This window comes from Physeter macrocephalus, chromosome 19 (genome assembly GCF_002837175.3).
Source record: "Physeter macrocephalus isolate SW-GA chromosome 19, ASM283717v5, whole genome shotgun sequence".
Taxonomy (NCBI): Eukaryota; Metazoa; Chordata; class Mammalia; order Artiodactyla; family Physeteridae; genus Physeter; species Physeter macrocephalus.
Window position 1 is genome coordinate 9,067,273 of NC_041232.1, and position 19,239 is coordinate 9,086,511.

The 19,239-nt window shown below is 48.0% G+C and overlaps 1 protein-coding gene across 1 annotated transcript; it reads left to right on the plus strand.

Moving 5' to 3' along the window:
- Nucleotides 1-3,240: 3,240 nt before the first annotated feature.
- On the plus strand, nucleotides 3,241-15,396 carry UNG (uracil DNA glycosylase). Its single transcript, XM_007129498.4, has 7 exons — nucleotides 3,241-3,438; nucleotides 4,100-4,306; nucleotides 4,816-4,911; nucleotides 7,659-7,756; nucleotides 8,407-8,495; nucleotides 10,057-10,235; nucleotides 14,184-15,396. Exons 1-7 carry the CDS (start codon nucleotides 3,310-3,312, stop codon nucleotides 14,322-14,324), a joined length of 939 nt encoding a protein of 312 aa, XP_007129560.1. The 5' UTR covers nucleotides 3,241-3,309; the 3' UTR covers nucleotides 14,325-15,396.
- The last annotated feature ends 3,843 nt before the right edge of the window (nucleotides 15,397-19,239 follow it).

The window sequence follows — 19,239 nt, forward strand, 5'->3', positions numbered from 1 at the left end:
AAAGAGGAAACACTTACCCCCTCTATAGAACTGCTTCCGGGTAGATTTCAGCCGCGAACTGGAGAAAATCCAGGCAAATCTGCAAAACAAAGCGGTGGGCGGCCTCCGGGCGCCACCTGTTGGCCCTCCGGGCGCGTTGCAAGCTGTTGTTCGGTATCATCTCTCCCGGGGGATTAATTTCCTTTGCTGACAAGGAGTTGGGCCAACCAGCATATAGTCGCAGATAGGAGCACGAATTCTGCAATCAGACCCCGTAACTTCCATTTCTGTCTCCTCAACTGTAGCTGTGTGGCTCCTACAGGTCACTTAACCCCTCTGGGCTTGAACTGCCTTCTCTAAACAGTGGGGACTACAAAACCTATGCCATGAGAACACCATGAGGAGTAAATGAGAGGATGTGTGAGAAGGGCTTCTGTGCTTCAAACAGATGTCAGCTTTCATTATCACCAATTTTTATTTACTCTCTCTCTTGGCCAGTGGAATGAAAAAAGGTTGGGGGCTTTGTTTTGAATCTTCTTAGCGTCCAGCTCTGCAAATTTTGACAGTTGTGTGACCACACCACAATCAAGATCTAGAATTCCATCATCCCATAAAATTCTCCCAAGTCTCCTAGTTATCAACTCGCCCCCTTACCCAGCCCCTGGCAACCACTGATGTGTTTTCTGTCCCTAGAGTTTTACCTTTTCCAGAATTTCTTGTGAATGAAATGATACAATATATAGGCTGTGTCTGGCTTCTTTCACTTAGCCTAATGCTTTTAAGATGTATCCATGTTGTTCGTATCAGTTTATTCCTTTTTATTGCTGAGTAAGCTGCCCTTGTACTCATGCCCTACAATTTGTCCGCCCACTTGCCACTTGAGGGGCATTTGGGTTGTTTCCAGTTTGGGGAAAATACAAATAAGGTCACTATATCTATTCATGTACAAGCTCTCCTGTGAATATAGATTCCAATTTCACTTGGGTAAATATGTAGGAGTGGGATCGCAGGGGCACATGGTAAGAGTATGTGTCACTTTATACAAAGCTGCCAAACTTTTTCAAAGTGGCTTTTATTTTCTTATTTTAAAAATAATTTTAAACTATGAGCATCTTTTCTTCTTACACATCAAGCTTCTTGTCCTAGGTGCTGGAACACAGCAGTAACAAGGGTCAAGTCCCTGCCCTCACCCAGGTTACATGTTGGAGATGGAGACAGAAATAAACAAGGAGAGAATAAATAAGATTATTTTATTTTATTTTGGCCACACCACAAGGCATGCGGGATCTTAGTTCCTCGACCGGGGATCAAACTCGCGTGCCCTGCAGTGGAAGCGCAGAGTCTTAACCACTGGACCTCCAGGAAAGTCCCAATAAGATCATCTTAGATAGTACAGAAGCTATAAAGAGAGTGACCTGCTAGAAAGTGGGGCAGGAGGAGAAGGCCCTCCAGAGGCAGGGTCTTGAGCTGAGACCTGAGGTTTTCCAGGCAGGGGAACAGTGCGTGCAAGGTGTAAGACCACACAAGGGACAGCTGGGTATGCCTGGTGACCGTGCTGAGAACCAGACTCATCATGTCACAGCAGCTGGGCTTCTGTGAGAGGGCGAAGCAGCCTTGCCAACTGGTACGAAGCAGGGATTTTTTTTAGACACCATTTTTAAAAGTTGAAGTATAGTTAATTTACAATGTTGTGTTAGTTTCAGGTGTACTGCAAAGTGACTCAGTTATATATACATACATATGCATATATTCAATATATAAACGTATTCTTTTTTCAGATTATTTTCCATCATAGGTTCCATTGAATATAGTTCCCTGTGCTATACAGTAGATCCTTGTTGTTTATCTATTTCATATATAGTACTGTGTATAGGTTAATCCCAAACTCCTAATTTATCTCTGCCCCATCCCCTCTGGTAACCGTAAATTTGTTTTCTATGTCTGTGAGTCTATTTCTGTTTGGTAAACACGTTTATTTGTATCATGTTTTTAGATTCCACATATATGTGATATCATGATATTTGTCTTTCTCTGACTTCACTCAGTATGATAATCTCTAGGTCCATCCATGTTGCTGCAAATGGCATTATTTCGTTCTTTGTTACGGCTAATATTCCACTGTGTGTATATACCACATCTTCTTTATCCATTTATCTGTCAATGGACGTTTAGGTTGCTTCCATGTCTTGGCTATTGTAAATAGTGCTGCTATGAACATTGGGGTGCATATACCTTTTCGAATTAGAGTTTTGTCCCTATATATGCCCAGGACTGGGATTGTTGGATCACATGATAACTCTATTTTTAGTTTGTTTAGGGAACCTCCATACTGGTCTCCACAGTGGCTGCACCAATTTACATTCCCACCAACACTGTAGGAGGGGTCCTTTTTCTCCACACCATCTCCAGCATTTACTACTTGTAGATGGCCTTTCTGACTGGTGTGAGGTGATACCTCATTGTAGTTTTAATTTGCATTTCTCTAATAATTAGAGATGTTGAGCATATTTTCATGTGCCTGTTGACCATCTGTATGTATGCAGAAGCAAAGATTTTATTCCAAACATGTTTGGAAACTATAGGATTTTAACCTGGGGATTATTATGGTGTAATTTACATTTCAAAAAGATGATTAGGTAGGAAAAGAGAAGACCCGCTGGGATTGTAGTTAGTAGACAAGAGACTGAGAGCAGCCTTTGAATTTGGGCTTTATTATGGAGATAGGCCCTCGAGGACCTGTCCATAGTTTGGATGTGGGGAGGGAGGGAGAGAAGAATCCCAGGTGTATGGGGATGTCTTTCAGAGGATGGCTAGTTTGGAGTTTAACCTTTATGACCTCTGTTAAAGTCTCCCCCAAACCTTACAGGTTAGGCCTCTAGGCCTTAGTTTGTCGTCAGTAAAACAGGTTGTGAAAATTGGACAACTAAAAGCAAAACAATTACTATTTTAAAGCTAATTTCACTCCCACAAAAAACTCTACGGGGCGGGTACTTTTAAGTTCTTTCACCGGCTGAGAGGTGGAGGGACTTGCCCAAGGCAGAGGTATGATGGGTGAGAATAATGAATGAAAGAGTAAACATCCGAGTGAACCGACCCAAGGAAAGGACCTGTCCTCTCTAAAAACCGTTCTGAGCCCCACGTCGCCCCAGGGACCTTGCCCAGCGGCCCCTCCCACACATGCGCACTAGGCCCTCCGCGGCCCCCTCGCTCACACACGCCCCCCGGTCGGAGCATGCGCGGGTTGCTTGGCGCCAATTGCTGACCGCCGCAGCTGGCGCCAAGCTCGCGGGTCCCCGGGCAGCGCGCGTTCGCTCCCTCCTCGGCTCCAGGATGATTGGCCAGAAGACCCTCTACTCCTTCTTCTCCCCGAACCCCGCCAGGAAGCGACGTGCCTGCAGCTCCGGGCCGGCGGAGCAGTGGAACGGCGTGGCGGCGGTAGCTGAGAGCGGGAATGCGGCGGTAAGGCGCGGCGGGGACCGCTCGTGGGGCCGGGGGTCAGGGGGAAGGGAGGGTGAGGAGGGCGAAGAGGGCGAGGAGGGCGGTGGACCCCGCGCGACCTAGGAGTTGCAAGAACATGGGGCTGACTGGGTAAACTGGGGCCTCCACGTGTTCAAAACAGCCGCCTTGGCGCCCCATCGGCGGCCATGCTGAGGGGTCAGCCAATGGAGGCGAACCTCGGGGCCCACGGCGCCAATCAGAGGCGAGGGGGCCGGCCCACCCTCCAATCAGAAGAGGGAGGGGGGGTGGGTCCTGGAGGGGAGGGGTTTTGCCGCGAAAAGACCACGTGGGGACGCTAGTGGCGGGACCCGCGGGGCGGGGCCCTGGGTGCTGGGCCGCTTCTCCGCGAACCCCTAGCGAGGCGCTGCGGGCGTTGCTCACAGACCTTTTTCCTGCCCTGTTTTGGTACCAAACTCGAAATTTGGGGCAGCGGCCTGTTGATGCCGGACTGGGATCAGCCCTGGGTTTCCAGAGTCCGGTTTGTACGGACCTGCCGAGCGGGGCTGAAACCCCAAGAATGGGTGTCTTCTACCCTGGGCTGTTGGGTTGGGGACGGAAGCTGCGGGCTCCCGCGAGAGGCCTGCTGCGGCTCGTGACCCGTTTCTGCGGGGACCACTTGCAGGCCAGCCCCGCCAAGAAGATCCGGGCCGGGCAGGAGGACCCCGGCACGCCGCCCTCGTCTCCACTGAGCCCCGAGCAGTTGATCCGCATCCAGAGGAACAAGGCCGCCGCGCTGCTCAGACTCGCAGCGCGCAATGTGCCTGTAGGTTTTGGTGAGAGTTGGAAGAAGCACCTCAGCGGGGAGTTCGGGAAACCATATTTTATTAAGGTAAAGTTGGAGACTGCGGGCACTTGTAAATATAGCAGGCCAAGCCCACGTTTATAGGATATTGCTTTCGTGAGCTGCTACTTTCCCTCCTTCAACATACAGCCATGATGTTTTGAATCTGCCCGGTTTAAGAGTCTTAAAAGACTATGAGGTGATATCATAGCTTCTTTTAACCCGTTTGTTTAGTCTGCTCCCTAGGAAAGAGTGGCCTGGTAAACCACAAACCCGACTGAATGAAACCTGCCCTTTAAAAAAAAGAGGGCGGGGTTGGCGCCCGCAGGAAATCAAGGCTGCCAGGCCAATCAACTTTGACCCAGCCCAAAGAAAGGGGAAGGGAATTAAAATGTCGGGAGGGGAACTGTTTTGATTTTTACGCAGAATTTGGATATAAAACTTGGCAAAGAGCTAGCTAAGAGCTCTTCCAGTAGCTTGCATTAGAAGCTTTCTTATTGAATTCTTATGCTTTCCAGTGAGAATCTGATTGTAAATCTAGTTTATCTTTCCATCAGCTTATGGGATTTGTTGCAGAAGAAAGAAAACATTACACCGTTTACCCACCCCCGGAGCAGGTCTTCACATGGACCCAAATGTGTGACATAAGAGATGTAAGTACACGTTGTGGATGAATTTTACTAAAAGCGGAGTAGGACTCAAATGGTGTTTTTAAATTAGGGACACTGGAGTTAAGCCACTGCCCATAATTAAGTAATAAATAAAATACTGAAATTGTGAGGTTTGGCGGGCTGTATTTTAGCCTGTATGTACCCTGTTTAACTTTTACTGTGTGCCATTCATATAGCAAAAAAAGAAAAGTATGTACGTAAACCGTGGGTCTGTATGCTCTCACTTGTATTTTATTTTAACCTTAAACCGACCCCATGCCCGTGAGAGGTAAAGTGTGGTGGTGAGGAAACTGAGGCACGAAGCAGTTAAGTCTTTTTCAAGTGGTTGTCGGCGGTCCCACCTTGACTTGCAGCTCAGTGTTCTTTCTGTCTGACCACACCATCCTTTACAGCTGATGCTTTCAAACTCCTGACTTCTGGCCTGAACACATCTCCTGTTAACACATTCCTTTGCTTTGGTTCAATGTATGCAATGGCTGCTCGCTGTCAGAAGCTTGTTTGTGGCTTCCCACGGTGTAAACTATGAAAGCTGAGGGTGAATACGGCCTCCTCCTGCTTCCCAGCCTCACCTCCACCTTCCATTCTCCTCCTTTGGAGCTGGACGGGGCGGTGACCCTCTCCTCACTTCTGTCTTTTGAAAACCAACTAGATGCATCTCTGGCACCTCCCGGAAGGAGGCCTGTCCTCCACTATATTTGTGATGTGGGTTTCCTTTGTGATGTGGGTTTTTAGTATCTGCTTGCATTGGAGGTGTTCCATTTTTTTGTTCTCCTTTTGCCTTACTGATTTTGTAAGCTGAGGGTAGGAATCCCGTGGTTTAATAAGTACCTGTTAAATCAAAGAGAAGCGAAATTGTTGAAGAAGCCATCGTGTGATAAGGCTGACACTCCTAATACTTAGCAGACTTCACAGTTTTCATTTTAGAGCAAGCACTTCGAACATACCTCCTTGTTTATAAAGTTAAAAAAAAAAATAAAAGTCCTATTAAATTCAGTACTAGTTTGCCCCTTGTTTGAAGTATGTCCTGTTTTGAGTACCAATGAGCAATATGGTAAAGAAAGACTAAGAAAAGTGCATTGAGACTTCTGAGGATCAGATGGCCCAGTGGGGCTTCTTTGCCAATGAGCACGTGGAGGGTCGGGGATGTTACCTGGCTCCTCTGAGGTCCTTATCCAGGACCAGAACCGGAAAGCTTCCCTGCTCGGACAGGTTGCTTCATGTTGGGGAATATGCCAGGGGCAGTGCGAGTACCAACCGGAGGAACGGAGAGGCCCATGAAAGCTGCCTGATTGTGGGAACGTCTGAAGCTGTATTTTGAAGGATAAAGTGTATGTTGGCTACGGAAGGAGAGTCTTAAGAAGGAACATGGCAGAAGTGTGGGAATGAAGAGGCGTGGGTGGGCGGGCACCCGATCAAAAGGCCTAGTAGTATTTTTACACCACTGACAGTGACAGGGACCTCATTCTCCTCTGGTTCCATCCCTTAAGAGGACACAGGCAGACCTTGTTTTATTGCGCTTCGCAGATCCTGCGATTTTTACAAATCAAAGGTTTGTGGCAACCTTTCATTGTCAAATGATGGTTAGCATTTTTTAGCAATAAAGTACTTTTTTTTTTTTTTTTTTTTGGTGGTATGCGGGCCTTCCTCTGTTGTGGCCTCTCCCGTTGCGGAGCACAGGCTCCGGACGCGCAGGCTCAGCGGCCATGGCTCACGGGCCCAGCCGCTCCGCGGCATGTGGGATCCTCCCAGACCGGGGCGCGAACCCGGTTCCCCTGCACCGGCAGGCGGACGCGCAACCACTGCGCCACCAGGGAAGCCCTAAAGTACTTTCTAATTAAGATACGTACTTTTTTTGGACATGCAATTGCACACTTAATAGACTACCATATCGTGTATGCACTAGGAAACCAAAAAATTGACGTCACTTGTTTTATTGCGATGTTTGCTTAATGAGACAGTCTGGAGCTAAACCCACAGTATCTCTGCAGTGTACCTGTCCAGGGGAACAGGCTCCTTCATATGCTGCTGGTGGGCAACTGGAGTTTCTTCAACTCGTGGAAAGCAATTTGGCATATGTCGATGAAAATTTTAAATACACTTATACTGTGACCAACAACTCCACTCTTCTGAATCTATTCCATAGAAATGAAAGCAGCAGTATGTAAAGATACATGTAGTAGGATGTCTACTGCGTTATTTTTTTAAGGGAAAAAACTGGGAAACCAGCTGACTGCCCATCAACAGAGCTCTGTTGACTTAAAGGAGGCCTACAGTGTATGATGTGAGAAACACAAAAATGTAGGGTGATGAGTACAGTGACCCTAATTATATATCAATAGGTGATTATAAATGGTTGAATCAGGACGGGGTAGGGATAACCGGGAGATCTTGATATGTTTCCGGATGGTCGTACTTGTGACAAGGGCGTATTTCCTTTTGTAATTTGAAAAATGAAGGGGATGAAAGCAAAGTTGACCCCAGCTTGTTTCAAACAACGTGGGTCAGAGAAGGGAGGGGGCACTGCAGCAGGTGACTGAGGGAAGGATAACTGGGTAATGCAAAGTGATGGTGCCAAGTCACCTGCTCCCTTCTGGGGGCTCTTAGTTGGGCCGGGAGGGGGGCCTGCCCTTGTCCTCATAGTGCTCCTTTGTATAAGTTATCAGCCAGCCAGGTGTCCGTTCAGACTGCCTGTACTATAGTGTTTGATCCTCGTCATCTGGTGTTCACAGGTGAAGGTTGTCATCCTGGGACAGGATCCATATCACGGACCCAATCAAGCTCATGGGCTCTGCTTTAGTGTTCAAAGGCCCGTGCCACCTCCGCCCAGGTACGCAGGCTTTACAGGTGGCTCAGCTCCAATCGTGATCACTTTCAAATTACAGGTGCACCTGTTTGTGGGACCGTCACTAGCCTTTAGAGCAGGATTTCTCAGTTTCTGCACTGCTGACATGTGGGGCTGGGTCTCTGTGGTCGGGGGGCTGCCGTGTGCGTGGTAGAATGTTTAGAAGCACCCCTGGCCTCGAGATGCCAGCAGCACGCGCGCCTCCCCCCCCCATTTGTGACAATGAAAAATGTCTTCAGACGTTTCCAGCAGTCCCTGTGGGGCCACATCACCCCTGGTTAAGAACCCCTGCTTTGGAGGATTTTACATATCATTTACAAATATAATGAACATTAAAGGTATAAACTAAATCCATCACTTGGGAGTGGGGTGGTAACTCCTGGGCTAATTTGCTTAGGTTTTCCAAAGTTCTCTTCTTTAAACCCAAGCACTGACCGAAGTAAAGGCGTTTGGCAGGTGTGCCTGTCTCGAGGAAGGGCAGTGTTTCCCGTGAATCAATGCAGTGCGTCCTGTTGTCCGCCCCGAGGGCTGGCTTTGCAGACTAACTCGCGTGTGTGCTGGAGGGTCCTGAACTTTCTGAATTGTGCTTAAGATTCTGGTTTTTTTTGTTTGTTTTTCTTCTGGCTTGCTTTCAGTTTGGAAAACATTTATAAAGAGCTGTCTACAGACATAGATGGTTTTGTTCATCCTGGTCATGGAGATTTATCCGGATGGGCCAGGCAAGGTAAACCAGCCACTGCTAGATGTGTTTTGGATGGATTTCAACTGTCTTTTCTGTCTGGCTTGCTTATATTTTTAAAAGATACCCATGAAGAACCAGAGAGCTCTAATAAAATGGCTAAGTTCATGTAAGTCAAAGCATGTATCTCACCACGCCCTGATATCCAGGGGGAGGAGATGGGCTGGAGGCTGAATCCATTGTCGGCGGCCAGTGATTTAATCAACCGTGCTTATGTAATGAAGCCTCCATACAACCCCCAAAGGATGACATTTGGAGAGCTGGGTTGGTGCACACATGGAGATTGGAGAGAGAGGCAAGCTGAGAGAGGGCATGGAAGCCACTTGCCCTTTCCCTCTATCTTGCCCTTTGCACCTCTTCATCTGACTTGACTACATCCTTTAATATCCTTTGTAATAAACCAGTAATCTAGTGGGAAAAAAATGTATCTCGCTTTTATCCTGCAGCCAGTGTTTTTCATGTTTTAATCATAGTATGAAAGGGAAAAGTTGGTCCCTCGTCACGTTGAGCCACTCAACTTCGACCATTCAGAAGGTGGCCTCAAGTTTTCTCATTTCGACACACGGGTTATGTTGTGTGTGTTTAATATCTATCTGTGGGACTTCTTTCTCCTTTTTTAACAAACTATAATCAGGATAAGGAAAGAATATCTACTCTTTTCTTGCAGTGAGATTTTTGTTTCAGTGAAACGTCTTGGCCTCCTTGTGTTACTTTCCAGGGTTATTTCATATCAGTTAGGGTTTTTGTGTTTTTTTTTTTGCGGTACGCGGGCCTCTCACTGCTGTGGCCTCTCCCGTTGCGGAGCACAGGCTCCGGACGCACAGGCTCAGCGGCCACGGCTCACGGGCCCAGCCGCTCCGCGGCATGTGGGATCTTCCCGGACCGGGGCACGAACCCGCGTCCCCTGCATCGGCAGGTGGACTCTCAACCACTGCGCCACCAGGGAAGCCCGGGGTATATTTTTTTAAACAATTCTTTCTGATGATGGATATAATGCACGGTCACTGTTGCAAACTCAGAAGTTCGGTCTTGAAAGTGCAGAGGTGAAAATGAATCTCTCACAGAGGCACCAGCTGGTCATGTCCTAATGCTTTCTCCACCACCTGATTTCAGGTGGCTGCACCAGCTTCCATCTCGGGGTGGTTTCGTCATGTGTTGAGCCCATTATTGGGTGTTTAGGCCAACTCGCTTCAGCCTCCCCCTTGTTTTTTCTTTTAATTTTATTGAAGTGTAGTTGATGTACAATGTTAATTCCTGCCGTACAGCAAAGTGATTCCGTTATATATATACATATTCTTTTTCATTATGGTTTATCACAGGATATTGAAGAGTTCCCTGTGCCATACATCCTATATATAATAGTTTGCATCTGTTAACCCCAAACTTCCAGTCCATCCCTCCCTCATCCCCCCCCCGTGACAAGCACAAGTCCGTCCTCTATTATCTGTGAGTCTGTTTCTGTTTCGTAGATATGTTCATTTGTGTCGAACTTTAGATTCCACATTTCAGCTTCCCTTGAACCTGCTTCTTCGCTGTGTGCTCGCAGGTGTTCTCCTGCTCAACGCCGTCCTCACCGTCCGGGCGCATCAGGCCAATTCTCATAAAGAGAGAGGTTGGGAGCAGTTCACCGATGCTGTTGTGTCCTGGCTCAATCAGAACTCGAACGGCCTTGTCTTCCTGCTCTGGGGCTCTTATGCTCAGAAGAAAGGCAGTGCCATTGATAGGGTATGTTTTGGGGTTTGTTTGTTTTTTTTTGTTTTTTTTTTTTTTAAACAGGTTAGAGAATTCTAGGAATCCCTTTATGTGGTCCTAGAAAATCCACGTCATAAAATGAAGCTTATTTTTCCTTAAAACTGTGATAATTAGGATTAGGTTTCCCATCGAAAATTGAACAGAATTCAGGGACTTCCCTGGCGGTCCAGGGGTTAAGACTCCGTGCTGCCAACGCAGGGGCACAGGTTCCATCCCTGGTCAGGGAACTAAGATCCTGCATGCCGCACAGCGCAGCCAAAAAAAAAAAGGAAAGAAAGAAAATTGAACAGAGCTCAGACGAAATGATTAGTTGTGTATGAGGAGAGCAGCTGGCCAACTTCTGCTTAGATGCAGTTGGTAACGCTGGCATAAACTTGCTGCATACACAGAAAGATACACATGTCCCCAGGTTCCATTCACGTAACAAACGATGCAGTAAATGATGAGGGAGGTCAGTCTGTTGCTTTCAACAAGTTCGAGGGTGTATGGAAAATAGGAAGAGTTCCACTTAATCGCAAATTTAACCTCCCCCCCGTGAAGACACCATCAGCGATGATTATTAAACCTGGGCCCTGGTGGCTGGTCCCCGACACCTACCCAGCTCTTCAGTCTCTGCCCGCCCCACCGCATCCTCCCCCGACCCACCTGCGTATACTTGGTTGCTGAGATTAAAAACCGGAAGTCATCCTTGAATGCCCTCCCTCATCCCCTTAAACCCAGTCCTAAAACCGTGCTGGTCCTGCCTCCCCTCTGTGCTGAGCACTGGCATTTCTCTCTGGGATGCCTGTGACCGGACTGGAGGTGATGCTGGGGTGAAGGAGACTCTGGCAAGGGGAGGAGGGGGCGTGGGGCTGGGAGGGAGGGAGACGGCAAGGAGGAGTGTTTAGCTTGGGCTACTGGGAGGCACTGAATTGGGCGGTGAGGGTGGGGGGAGAAATCATAGCATCAACACGTCATAGGTGAGGTAAAGGGATGAACCGAGGCAACATGGCAGTAGTTTGTGGTGTATCAGAGATGTGCAAACAGGCGTCAGGAGCAAGTCCAGCACTTTTCACACAGCACCTCTCCTGACCTCGACAAAGGCTGTCGGGGGTGGGAGGGATACGCTGACCCCGCTTTGTCCTGGGGTTCAAGGAGGCGAGGTCACTTGCCTGCTTGCGGTGAATGGAGCTTCGGACTCTGATCCGAGCAGCCAGCTCACCTGGGCGGGCCCGTGGGGAGGCCTGCCCAGCCCACGGGCGAGGGTGGCAGGGTTCCAAGCCGGCCATCAGCTCTAGAGACTTGACTCACATGTCCGTTATCTCCTCCGTTTTCTCTTAAGTGGAGTTCTACCTTCCTTTCGTAATTTAGGCCTTTTTTCCTTTTTTAAGGTAGTAGATTCACATGGTTAGAAAATAAAGGATATTAAGGTGTCCCCTCCTGGTCCCCATCCGTTCAGCTTCTTCTTGGCCTGGGGTAAGCACTGGGTTTTACTGTCTGACGTCTCCTTCCAGTGTCTTTATACACATGGATGCAAACAGCAAGGGAGCGTGTAGGTCAGGTGGAAGAGCTGCTTTCTCTATAAGGGTTCTGTGTGAATGAACAGGATGTTTTCAGGTGTTTTTCTTTTCGGGAAGGGAATAGTAGGAATAAAACCTGGCATGAACGAACTAACTGCTGAGATCTGACTATCTCAGTAATGAAGTGTGTGTGGGAGTGATTTCCAGTCTGTGTCTTAGGGAGGTTTGTGGTCAGAAGTGCCCTTACTCAGTCTGTCTGTAATCTTAATAATGGTTCAGTTTGAAAGTAAACAGTTGTTAAAGTAGCTTGACCATTAAAAACCAGACTTCCCTGGCGGTCCAGCGGTTGGGACCCTGCGCTTCCGTTGCAGAGGGCCTGGGTTTGATCCCTGGTTGGGGAACTAGGATCCTGCATGATGCATGGCGCAGCCAAAAAAAAAAAAAACCAGTAGATTGACCATTATGAAAAGCAAGTTGCACGTGTCTAACCCGGGGTGTCTCCTGAGCACTAGATCTGTATATTCAGCTGCTTCCTTACTAGGGACCTGGAAGCACATCAAATGCAACATTTTCCAATTCTCCTTTCCTCGTCCATCCCGCACTAAACTTGGGCCTCTGGATGCCCAAGGCTACTCCTTCCCCCTCTCCACCCTTTGTATCTGTCCCCACCTCCTGCAACCAGTCCTACACAGACTTTCTTCTCTCAGCGCCCCTCCCACCTGCCCAACTTAGCCTCAGGTCAGCCCCATCTCATCTTGCCCAGAGCAGAGCATTCAGACGCCTTCTTGGAAGGCCTTGACCTGGGCTCATGAGCTGGGGTCTGGGCATGGCCCCGGCCTGCCTCTCACCCTCTGTGAACTCTAGGCCCCCTGAACCACCTGGACTTCTCCCCCCACCCCCCACCACTCCCCTGCCTGCCTTTGAATGTCCTGCTTCCTCTTTCCAGCATGTAGAGGTCTTTTCCTTCCCTGGAGGCTGGCTGACTGGTCCTTTATAATGCACACAGCTCACGTGTTCAGGGGCCTGCCCCATATGCTGTACCCTGTGCTGAGCACCCGGCCTGCATCCCTTCCCGGGATGCTCTGCACGCACGACCCATCTTCTGTTCTTCACGGGATCTTCCTGAGCTGGTGCGGCTGTTAACTTCCAGTCCACGGGTGAAAAGTGACCTGTGGCCTAGGGAGGGTCAGCGACTTCCCCGGGGCTGCGCCACTGCTGAGTGGCAGGGCCAGGACCTGAAGGAACCCAGGTTCCATGCCCTGACCCACACCGGGCTGCCTGGCTTCACTGATGGCCCCTCGTCAACCCAGCTCCTTGAAGGCAGGGGTATCTTGAAAGACAATTATTTATTGGGTGATTTTTTTTTTTTTTTTTTTTTTAATTTTTATTTTTGGCTGCGTTGGGTCTTCATTGCTGCGCGCGGGTTTTCTCTAGTTGTGGCTTGCGGGCTCTAGAGCGCAGTCTCAGTAGTTGTGGCGCTCGGGCTTAGCTGCTTCACGGCATGTGGGATCTTCCCCGGACCAGGGCTCAAACCCGTGTCCCCTGCCTTGGCAGGCAGATTTTTAACCACTGCACCACCAGGGAAGCCCTGTTCGGTGATTTTTATTTAAATACAGGAAAGAATAAAGAAGGAAACAAAAATGGTCCAGAATCTTCCTGCTAAGTTAACTACAGTTGACATTTTTAAAAATTTTAAGTGTTCTATTTTGGTGGTGAGATAATGCAAACAGCATAGAAAGGTACAATCTTTCACCTAAAGGAACTACTATAAATAGTGTCTTGGGTCTTATCCCCCCTACCAAAAAATTTTTTTTTTATTTAACGCATTTATCGCTTTTTCTTGCTTTTTTTTTCCCACTTGACATATTTTAGAGGTCTCCCTGTGTCAGCATATGTAGCTTGATCTTGTTCTTCTAGTAGCTATGTGGTGTTGCGTTGCCAGAACTTTAGAAAAATATTTGTAATCTGTTGCATAACACTGGATTTATAGTAGGTTTTACCTGATAGGAGCCGTGCGCCTCCTCATACCTGCATCTTTGTGGAGATGTGTGCATCATGGCATCCTTTACCAAATAACAGTCTCAGCAGTGGGAGACCTAGCAGTCCCACTCAGCAGTGGGACTGCTGGGTCATAGGAAAAGGGCACCTACGAGTCGTATCGAGAGTGCCAGTGGAGGGCAGAGACGGGTGCTCTGCATCCTTAGGGCCTAGCCCAGGTAGTGGCTCTACCAACCAATGGAGGATGAACGCACGGACCTGTATGGATGCTGCAAGTAAACCAACACCGTGAGGAAAGCGGGCGAATTTAGAGCGGTCACAGGGGAGCAGCAGAGCTGACAGAAAGCGCCACAGCCAGAGTGGTTTTTTTCTGAAGTCCTGAGAGCGTCCCCACAATCTCACTCCCCGTCTCCTCCTCTTTCAGAAGCGGCACCACGTGCTGCAGACCGCGCATCCCTCGCCGTTTTCAGTGTACAGGGGGTTCTTCGGATGCAGGCATTTCTCTAAAACCAACGAGCTGCTGCAGAAGTCCGGCAAAGAGCCCATCAACTGGAAGGATCTGTGACCTTGACCCTTGAGGGTCAGGGGTCTTTGAGTGGTTTTCTAGAAGCTGTGATTGAAGTATCATTCATTTACGAAGTCAAAGTCAAAAAACAATTTCCCTCCTAATTCTTCAGCACCCTGCATAAGGGCACACATTTTCCGCGGAGCAGCAGTGAGCCAGGCAGCCTGGGAGCAGCTTTACCCGGCCAGAAACAAAAATCACCCTGGGACCTCTGGCCTGGAATATGCTGTCTGTGGGTCAAGGTTCTTGGAAGGGAGATGAGGTCAAATACTCTGGACTCTGTTCCCCTTTGTTATTACTTTCATGGTCAAAGCAGGGAGATAAGCACCTTTTTGGTACAGCCAGCTGCTCCTTGTTTTTACCTGGCAGGTTAGACTTTAGGTTTTGTGGTGTTGGGTGTTTTTATTTGGAAAGGCCCCCTTTCTTTACCCAGCCTGGCATTCCAGTCTTGGTCAGGTACACTGGCCCGTGATCTTTCCCGGAGCCCTCAGGAAGCCTGAGGATGTTTTGCAAGTTCCCAGAAATTAGGGATCGAGTTCCTGACTGTAATGCTGGAGAAAATTGCTAAGGAACCATCCTTGGTGTGAACTTTCACTTCTGGAGGCTGGGAAAAGTGAACTGGGTCTAGTCTATGCATTTAGTTATGTAGTTCTTTGGGTGTTTCTAGGAATAAGCTGTGGAGGTTGAACAGGAAGGAGGAGAAAGGTTTTTGTTGGTTTTTTTTTTAAGAGGGAAGAAATGCTTTTTTTTTTTTAGCTGCATCCCGCATGGGGTTTGAGCCAGCATACACTGCCAATGTTGTTTTTTCGTGTGTGGGGGGTAGGGGTGCGGTTAGACTGAAATCACTTTGGGATTTTTTTTCGGCAACACTGGTGAATTTTGCTTTTTTTAAAAAGATACTTAACGCAGATGTGTGTATATATATATATATTTTTTAATCCTTTTTTTAAGAGGTAGTCTTTACTAGGTGTGCACCTCCAATCCCAGATGCCGGTAGAGCGCTGTTTTGCTGTTAGCTGGGTTAAAGGGTTAACCCTGCGAGAGCTTGGTAATAAAAGATTGTTGAAGTTTCCCTCGGTGCTTGCTCCTTCTGGGCCCTGGGCGGACGCCCCTTTAGGCTGCTCTTGGCTTGGGGCGGCCCGCGGTCGCCGTGACAACCATTGTGTGCCGGAAGAGCTGCCTCCGTGCCGCCCTTCCTTCCCCCTCGCCCCTCCGCTCCGATGGAGCCGCCCACCCCTGCGCCAGGCCTCGGTAAGCCCTGGGCCGGGTTCCTGGGAGGGGCGCAAGCAGGAGTCGGCTGGGGTGGGGCTCCGAGCTCGGCCACAGACGGGCCTGGCGCAGCACCCCGGGCGCTGTGGAGGAGGGATGGGGTCTGAACGGGGTCGGGGTCTGCTGGGTCCCTAAAGGAGCCACTTCGGACTGGAAAAAGCATTTCTCGACGGATCTTGGCATGCTCACCATGGCTGCGTGTCCTGCCAAGCCCTGCGACAGTGCGAGGGCAGCTTCCCCCCACCCTCCCTCAGCTAGTTTTCCAGGCTCTTCTCTGTGCTTGAGGTGTGAGGCCAAAGCACTGGGAATACCCCCTGATGGTGGCCGACTGACCTGGCAGCTACTTGGCTCCAGTAGCTGGGGTGGAACATCCAGAGAAAAGGTCGGCGTCCCCTGCTGTCTGATGAAGGGAGTAAAAAAGAATAAAGTTTTGGGAACGCGGGTGCTCGTCTTTAAGTGGGTGAGAAGGACCGCATCCAGTGAGAACATCCAGTCTAACACGTTTCTTAGGAGGGCAGGGATTTGGAAACTTGCTTGAGAAGATTGCTTCCCCTCTGGGCCTGAGTTTTCTCATGTCTGAAAAGAAGGGTTTATGATCCCACATTGTGCAAAATCAGCACGAAGATGCATTTGTAGCTTTCCCTCTGGTAACTTTGGGGTCCTCCCCTAAGCGTTCCAACGGATTCCCTTTATCCAAAGAAGTGAAAGAATAATGGTTACCAGTGAGGTTTTAACACCGATCTCCTCATGCAGTGCGGTGAGTAGGGAGGAAGCAGAAAGCTCTTGAGGTGCCACAAATAATTAAAAAGCAAACTAATTTTTAAAGAAATTATATTGAACCTTGGAAGTGTAGTGACACTTTGAACAGAACACAGCAGCATCTTAAATGGTCTGTGACCACCCCCGCCCCCGAAAAAGAAATACAAATTCGATCACGGATTTTTTTAGAAACAAGGTTAATTTTGATGAACTTTTAGCTGTGTAGTTGTAACTTTTTTTCACGTGTTTTCAGATTTGCTGTGATTATAGCACTGGGTCACTGGGTATGCAAAGATGTGTAAAAGGTGTTAAAAAAGTTCAGCTGAGTAAATGAAGATCTAATTGGCATCATTAAAAGATTCATGAGTCAAGCAGCATCTCATCTAGCAGAGACATACTCTGAGGGGTTGTACAAAATGGAAGGCATTCGTAGAAAGGAGGGTGGTGGGACAAGGAAATCATTGAAAAAAATGAAAGTTCATTGGAGGAAGTCAGTTCAAGTGACAGTGGCTTCTCATTGGGGTTTGTGATTGACACTTTGGGGTAATTGACCAGTCAGTTACCAGAGGGCATAAGAGCTCCCTCTCCAGGCCCTCCCAACTCTAGTTTTAGTTGAGGTCCTTTTATTAATTTTCAGTTACCGCCTTTTGATCAAGATATTTCTCCAAAAGCATCGCTGATCCAGAGACAGGCTTTCCAAATTCAGCCTTCCCTCCTTGGTGCCAGGAAAGACCTTTTCGGGGTGTCATGTCCCACACTGGAGGGAAAGTGCACCGACCAGAAACTGCCTGAGGCCACAGTTGAGTAACAAGAGACAGTAGGAGGGAGAACTCGAAGGCATTTCTTATCCCAAGTCTGTATTTTGTCAAGGTTGTAAGCGTTGGAAATCATCTCAAAGCGCTGAGCTAGCATCACCTCATTAAGCACATCATTTTCACTAAGGTCCAACAAACAGGAGGTAGAAAACTTAACAAGTATGCAGAGCAGAATTTAAAACAACATAACAAAACCATCTTTACACAGAACCATAAAGATGGTTCTAAACGAAAACCTTCACATACAAAGATGTAGCCAGGAGGTGTGCATAAGGCTCCTGCATAAGTGACAGTACCTGTGAACCCGTTCATTGTTAAAGAGGCAGTAGCATCATTCAACCAAGGCTCATATACTGTGTATTATTATATATTGAAAGGCTGTCTAAATACGTGGGTATATCAGTAAGCTTACAAATGGCCTGATTACATGGGCTGCCCCACAGAGTATCTTATATAGATACTCGAGAGACCTCATTTTCCCATCCCAGGGTTGGGTTAGATTGAAGCAAAGAACAAGGTTAGGTGGGCTTAGTACCCTCACTTTATAAAACGGGCCCTTGGAACAATTTAAACACACAGTGGCACTTGGGATTTCATTGAAATTACTTCTAGGGTGGAGCCAGGCCAAGTGGCAGTTGAATGAAGTCCAGCTGCAGGTGTTCAAGGGTCTCAGGGCTCCAGGAGCAAGAATAGTTTTTCCAGGATTATGGCAGATCAGAATTGTTGGTAGTCTGTTTTTGCAGTTTTGTAGACGTCTCCCCACCAATGGTGATTCATAATTTGAGTCATCTTAAATGTACTATGGTGGATGAAGGAATGTAAACACAAACAAAAAACAAAAAAAGGGATTTGCCAGGGTTCCAGGAAGAACCAGGCAGCCCTCTTGGGTTTCCAAGAGCCCTGACCATTCATTTAGTTTACAGCCATTGTTTACCCACCTTAATTTCTCTGATTCAGGAGCAGACCGTTGCCATTTTACAAGGACATCAGGATGGCAGAAGTCTGGCAGTGAGGGATGATTTTTTGCAGAAGCAGAACGGATTGCATCCACATGTGTTACAGTCTTTATAGATTCTGTTGCTGTTGCCTTTGCATGAGAGTCACCCAGGACATTTCCCTGATACTCAGGTTCAGTTCTTTTAGTGTGAGTCTTAATTTTGACGACAGCAATTTCAGAAAGTAAGAGAACAGCAGTAAGTACTTGTTGCCCATTTTCTTTTGGGGTCCCAGAGGATGTCATACAACATTTTAAGATAATAACTAGAATTACAAGTGATAATCATTGTACCAGGTCCTATCAAATTTCTAGGAATTTCACACAATTTCTGGAACACTTACATACCTGTACCAACACAACATAAAAAAAGCTTAGTGGGGACTTCCCTGGTGGTCCAGCAGTTAAGACTCTGCACTCCCAATGCAGGGGGCCCAGGTTTGATCCCTGGTCAGGAAACTAGATCCCGCATGCCGCACCTAAGAGCCTGCATGCCGCAACTAAGAGCCTGCATGCCGCCACTAAAGATCCTGCACGCCACGACGAAGATTCCACACGGCAATGAAGATCCCGAATGCCGCAATTAAGACGTGGCGCAGGCAAATAAATGTTTTTTTAAAAAAAGGTTTAGTACTATTTCTTGTTTGACAGTGCTTCTGTAATTTAACATATCAAATAAGCCTAATTAGTTTAACAGATATTTTGGTAAGTTCCAGGGGCCCTATGGGAAAATCCCAAGGTTTCTTCCAAGTCAAAAAGACTTCATTTTAGAATTTGATTTGGGGAAGCTTGTTAAAAATATGAAAAAAAAAAAAAAAAAAAGGGTTTAAAAACACTGCCTAGGGCTTCCCTGGTGGCGCAGTGGTTGAGAATCCGCCTGCCAATGCAGGGGACACAGGTTCGTGCCCCGGTCCGGGAAGATCCCACATGCCACAGAGCGGCTAGGCCCGTTAGCCATGGCCACTGAGCCTGTGAGTCCGGAGCCTGTGCTCTGCAACGGAAGAGGCCACAACAGTGAGAGGCCCGCGTACCACAAACAAACAAACAAACAAAAAAACACTGCCTAGATGGGATCACA

What these genes read in the sequence shown, in the direction of transcription:
- UNG (XM_007129498.4), top strand. Translation starts at nt 3,310, where the DNA reads ATGATTGGCCAGAAGACCCTCTACTCCTTCTTCTCCCCGAACCCCGCC. An exon ending in CTGAGAGCGGGAATGCGGCG is followed by an intron (nt 3,439 to 4,099) that starts GTAAGGCGCGGC and finishes GACCACTTGCAG; the next exon opens with GCCAGCCCCGCCAAGAAGAT. An exon ending in AAATGTGTGACATAAGAGAT is followed by an intron (nt 4,912 to 7,658) that starts GTAAGTACACGT and finishes TGGTGTTCACAG; the next exon opens with GTGAAGGTTGTCATCCTGGG.